The following is a 6,110-nucleotide window of genomic DNA, read 5'->3' on the forward strand; positions in this document are numbered from 1 at the left end:
CATTGTAAGGATAAAAAAAAGTCACATAAACATGGATTCGGCAACCCTTTATTTCCAAGTTATAAACATTTTTTTATTTTGTACTTATACCTATATTTTATTTTATACTTATATCTATTTTTATTGCAGAAATTGTTGAAAATTATTCCTTCCGCATCGATAGCATGTTCGCATCGACGTCGCATGAATTGTCGAAGACGTTCAAAAATTTTCGGAGTATTTCGTATCTTTTCACGCAGCGATAATACGATTCCAGAGTACTTCCATAATAACAACAAAAGTATCATACATGTTTTAAGATGTTCCCATAAATAAAAATCCAAAGGATCAAATCGGGAGAACGTGCAGGCCAAGCAAAAATGGGTAAAAATGGCTAAAAATACGAAATACTTCGAGAATTTTTGAACGTCTTCGACAACCCATGCGACGTTGATGCGAAAGGAAATCATTTCCAGTAATTTCCAATAATGAAAATATAGATACAAATAAAAAAATAGATACAGATAAAATAAAAAAATGTTTATAACTTAGAAAGGAAGTGTTTTCGAACCCATGTTTACATTTTTTATCATCCTTACAATGAGTAGAATATGCTCTTAGAGTTTGGCCAACTATTTCTGAAACCTATATATATATATATATAAAACAATAATTAAAACTTGATAGAAACTCGTATACGTTGGTGCCAAAAAACCATTAATAAATAAATATGTATTTGACAATTTCTTTGGCGATGATGGATTTGGAGATTTTAATTTTACCCAAGAAATAACTGCAAAAATCGACAGATCGAAACATGCTTCTGTAGCGTATGTAGACTTAGTGAAAAAATATCCAGGTTAATTATTTTTATTTAAAAAAAATTATACACAATACTCTCTTTATGAAATCTCTATTAATTTGATATATACATATCTAATTTGTTCTCTCTATTTTTTAGATCAAATAACTATAATCACTCTTGGACCTCTAACAACAATTGCTATGGCAATTGCATTAGAACCTAATTTCCTAAGTTTAACAAAGCAACATATTATAATGGGAGCAAGTCTCAAAACTAATGAGATTGAATTTAATTTTCAACAAGATCCAGAAAGTGATTGGATAGCGTTAAATAATGTCGATAAACCTAATATTATAGTTCCTATAGACACAGTATATTCTCATATCTTTTCACAAGTAATATATCATAATATTTATAAGTACAATATATATAAACACTTCAGTGTTACATTGATATTTAAATAATGGAATTTCATTCAAATAGGAGGAGTATATAAGTCTTATGAATAATTTGGATGAACCTATTAGAAGTTTTTTGAAACAAGCTAATAAAAAGGCTATAGAAAAAAATAATAACACGTGGACACCAGCAGATGGTATCACTATGGCAATTGCATTACAACCGGAGATAATAACACAATATTCTGAAGTTAATTTAAAGCCAGTACTTATTGGTGATGCAAGAGGTTCAGTTGTCATAAATTCTAATAACTATATACATAATGCAAGAGTGGTAAAATCTTTTGATAAAGAAGCATTTAAAAGTTTAGTATCACAATATCTTTCTAAATTAATTTAGTGATCTATCGGTAAATGATATAATATTTTGCAAATATTTGATTTTTATAAATTATCTTAATATTTTAATTTTCTTATTAATGATATAAAATTCAAAGTTAATCATTCTGGTAGTTATTTTTACATGTACAGAACAACATAACGTGCAAAAACAATCATCAAAATAAATAACTATAATTAAAATAAATAAATAAAAAAATCTTAATATTAATAAAGAATTATATAATATGTAGATTTATAATTTCCTTGATATTATAAATAGATAAAATTTTTTTATCTATTTATAGTATGTATAATAATATACGGATAAATTGTATAAGGATATAGTAAATTATATGAATTAAATAAAATCTAATTATTATGTATATATACATACACGCGCGTGCGCGCTACCGAAATAGACATGTCTGTAAAATTTTACCTCAATTTTAAAAAGATTATGGACTGTTCTAAATTATTTAGATTAAATATTGACTTAAATTGTAAGATTAATTAAAATATTTATTTATTATTTTGAATATTTCTCTAATATTCGATATTCTTATATTAATATTCGATATTATGTATATAGTATATGATATTTCATATATTAAGTGTATTGTACATCATGCATATACAATTATAAGAAATACTTACATTAAAAAAGTTGGTACTTCTTTTCTCGGCAAAAAGTCCTTGAAAAGTTTGTCCAGGATAGAATTGACAAATATATGTTCCTAATAAAAGTTCTTTACATTTTACGATATCCTTTGCCTTTTTATTATTAAAGAAGAAGTGTGAAAGTCTATAAAATGACTTGTGATGTTCTGCGAATCTTAATATACACTGTTCCAAACCAGCTAAGCAATACGCGATTAATGTCGCTACTTCTTCTTCTGGCATCTGTTCCTCTAGAATTTAAAATATAAATGTCAAATACAAATTATATTAATTTTGTACACTAATAAAATATAACGCAAATTATAAAAATTAATTAATTTCTATATAATAATTAAAGTACAATAATAGTATACTTCTTTACCATCTTCTATATTATTAGAATCTTTCTTCTTTTTGTCTGGGTCGCTGTCGACAGATTCGCTATCACTATCGCTAGAGCTATCGCTGTCAGAACTATCATCGCTACTGCTAGATTCCTCGCTACTACTAGAGCTCGAATTATTTGTTTCCGTAGTCGTAGTTGTGGTTTGTGTTGTTGTGGTACTTTCTTGAGAACCCCTTCTACTTAAAGTCATTTCTTCATTTGCATTGGTTTGTGTTTTTCTCCTCTCTTCTATTTTGTCTTTATTTTCCTGTATATTAAAATTAATTACACACACATACACACACACACACACACACACACACACACACACACACACACACACACACATATATCTTAATTAATGTTTAAAATATATATATTAATAAAATATATAAAAACATAAAGAACTCACAGTAGATTGTAAGTCTTCATTTTGTAACCATTTGCCATCGAATCTTCTGGTATCCTCATCATCTGCTGAAGACTGCTGGGTTTCTTGGCTAATTTCCATTGCCTGTTTCATAAGAGCATCCATTAAATCCTGTACATCATCAGTCCTTCGTACAGAATCAACTGTTAATATATTTACTGAACTTTTCTTGATCTCCTCGGTTTTTGACTGTGATTTCATTTTATCGGCACTCTTCTCTAATTTCTTTTTTTGCAATTTTGTCTCATTACTTTCATCACTAGATATGATCATTATGTCATCGCTTTTATCCTTTTGCGACACCATATCGCAAACTTTGGTAATTAAATCATCTATTAAGGCTACAACATCCTGCATTAATTGTAAGTGTGAGATACTACTTAACTTTATTCTTTTTGTATTGTCATGTGATAGTTCATCAGGATATCGTTTACGACTTTCAGACTTTCCTAATTCTGTAGACTTAATATCAGGGATTTTATTTGACTTATCTATGATTTCTATCTCTTCAATACTATTTGAGCGTTGACATACTGCATTTTTATCCGCATCCGCTGTATTGTCTACTTCTTTCGTAATACTTTTCTCAATATCGTTCTCTTCTTTTTTCTTATCATTAAGTTTAGGTTGATACGTCATAAAGGGCCCTTCGGAGCAGTTTTTAAGATGCCAATGAAACAATTGACCTAATGATTTTTTCAATGGTTTTCCCTCATGTTGTTCCAAATATTTCAATATACTCGCATGAATGCGATAATGAACTTCTAGGGCTTCTATAGACAGATTTTGTGGACTCTTGTGGCTTATTCTACGTGGATATTGAGCGTTATTATCATATAATAATTCACTAGCCTAAAATTTGATATTGGTATTAATCAGTATCAAATATTACATATAAAAAATATATATATATAATAAATAATATATATAAGAAATAATATGTAAGGAATATAATAATTAACCTTTGTGTAATGTTCTAAGAATACAGGAGGATCCTGATTTTTCTTCTCTGCGACTTTACCAAGCATGTATTGATAAAGCCATCTTTCATCATGCTGTATGGATGGTTCTTCAATAGTTTGACATATCCTGTTAGCAGATTCAAAACACTGATCTGCAATCTTCAGCATCTCTTCTTTTCTAGTTTCCAAAATTTCAAATCTCTCCATACTTAACGTATCGGTCTCTTGTTTGAGCAATCGCGAACAAAACGAATGAACCATGTAAACAAAATTCCCATATTCTGTCCAAATTACAGAATGACCAGGCGCTAGTTCAATAGCATGTTGATAACTCGACTGTGCCATTTTTGCCTTATTGAGGAATTTATCCTTTCCTCTAAAAAAATCAAGGACATATATTACATCTAAGGTATGTAACACATAAATAAAATTTAGAAAATACTACTTACACAGGTCTGTAACTGTTCAACCAATTCTCTATTATGCTACCTGTTGCCATAGCTAAACCTGCCCATGAATTTAATCCCTTTGGATATAAACACAAGTCTAATAGATAATACCGGCATGCGTGTTCCCACTTACTGTTTTTAAAATAAAAATCACCCAACAAGTAGTAAATGGTGGATATCGAGTGCGGTAAAGGTTTCATTACACTCGGCATCTTGTCTTTCGCACCGGTTATATATGCCGTCATTTCGTCTACTATTTGATTCGGATCGTTTTCCTGAGGAACTAATTTAATTATTCTCTTGAACAGTATCTCCGTATCCATGCTGATAGAAAGAACTCTGGGGGATTGAAAGTTTGGCAATTGTTTCGGTTTATAAAAATCAAACAACAGCTGCGCCCCATCCCAGGTTAATTCCATTTGCGGTACTCCGTGATCCTGAAGATATTTTGGCCGCACTTTGTTCACCCTATTTGGATGACCGTATAAGCAATAGAATATCTGTTCCAAATATTTCGTGAGCCTATTCTTGATAGAAACATACAGAGGAGTTTCGAGATGCGGTATGATAAGATTCATAATGAAAAATAAGAGTTTCGCCTCATTGAAACAACACCACGAATGTCTACCGATAAATTCATGAGCAGTGAATAAAATCATGATAGATGGTGGAATGCCGTCATCTTCATCATCCGATTCGGAATTATGAGAACTGTGCGATTTATTTTTATAAGACTCTGTTTTTGCCCTCTCCTTATCTTCTTTGCTATTAGCAAATTAATTTCATACAATACATATGATAATATACATCATCACATTTCTTGGTAAAACTTACTATTGCAGAATGTAATGTAACAAAATCCAAGGTAGAACAGTCTCCAATGGCATTTCCACAGCACTTTCTGGTACATCCAACTGATGGCAAACGATGTGAACTAAATTTTGTACCAATCTCGATAAACGAGATTCTGATAAATATTTTACTAGAATTATAATAAATCATAAAATTAGCGTAATATATTAACGTATAAATTAACGTATAATTAGTAATAATGTTATATTATAAGAATGCCATAAAGATTATGATCTTACCAATAAAAACACTGGCTTCGATTGTACAAGCTTCTAATTTCTCAAGTGCTGTTACAACAGAACTCGTCCATTTCTTCTGTTCAGTTTCGTCAGACGAATTCAAGTAATTTTGCCACGATTCATTCAGACAAGCCTCTGCCCAGACATAACATTCCTGAAAGTATTGGTATCATTAAAAATCTATATTATATATACATATAATATATACTTATTTATATTATTACTTCATATTGTTGAAGTTGCCACAAGCTATCAAGTAACATGTTTAATTGTCGAACTCTGTCGACGATAATTTCATTAGTTCCCAACAGTTTGTGTCTCTGTTTAGCAAATTTAAAAGTATCCTGCAATATGCAAGCCAATTCTGCATATTTCTTTTCCTCATAAAGATGTTGAATCTCACCTAATTTTTGACCCCTATAATACAGAATTAAGTCATAATATCTTTAACATATAGATTTAAACAAATATATAAAATGCTTGAAAGAATCTATCAGTGAAAAATATAAAAAAGCCCATCAGAGCCTATCGGTTGTTCGGGTGCACAGAAAAACTCTATTTTCATATAGATTA

General features: G+C 29.9%; 2 protein-coding genes across 2 annotated transcripts in view; one reads left to right on the forward strand and one right to left on the reverse strand.

Moving 5' to 3' along the window:
* Positions 1–1,582, forward strand: part of LOC108688468 (uncharacterized protein C17G8.02-like) — a 3,369-nt gene extending 1,787 nt beyond the window's left edge. The window contains exons 3-5 of the mRNA XM_018194738.1: positions 667–838; positions 941–1,179; positions 1,268–1,582. Coding sequence (XP_018050227.1) covers positions 667–838; positions 941–1,179; positions 1,268–1,582 — 726 coding nt within the window. The remainder of the gene's footprint in view (positions 1–666; positions 839–940; positions 1,180–1,267) is intronic.
* LOC108688471 overlaps positions 1–6,110 on the reverse strand; it is a 14,992-nt gene that overhangs the window by 5,266 nt on the left and 3,616 nt on the right. Inside the window, 8 exon segments of the mRNA XM_018194742.1 lie at positions 2,218–2,471; positions 2,603–2,873; positions 3,018–3,887; positions 3,998–4,373; positions 4,447–5,211; positions 5,281–5,428; positions 5,538–5,691; positions 5,762–6,105. Of these exon segments, the coding sequence (XP_018050231.1) occupies positions 2,218–2,471; positions 2,603–2,873; positions 3,018–3,887; positions 3,998–4,373; positions 4,447–5,211; positions 5,281–5,428; positions 5,538–5,691; positions 5,762–6,105 (3,182 nt within the window).

Source organism: Atta colombica, unplaced genomic scaffold (assembly GCF_001594045.1).
Source record: "Atta colombica isolate Treedump-2 unplaced genomic scaffold, Acol1.0 scaffold233, whole genome shotgun sequence".
Taxonomy (NCBI): Eukaryota; Metazoa; Arthropoda; class Insecta; order Hymenoptera; family Formicidae; genus Atta; species Atta colombica.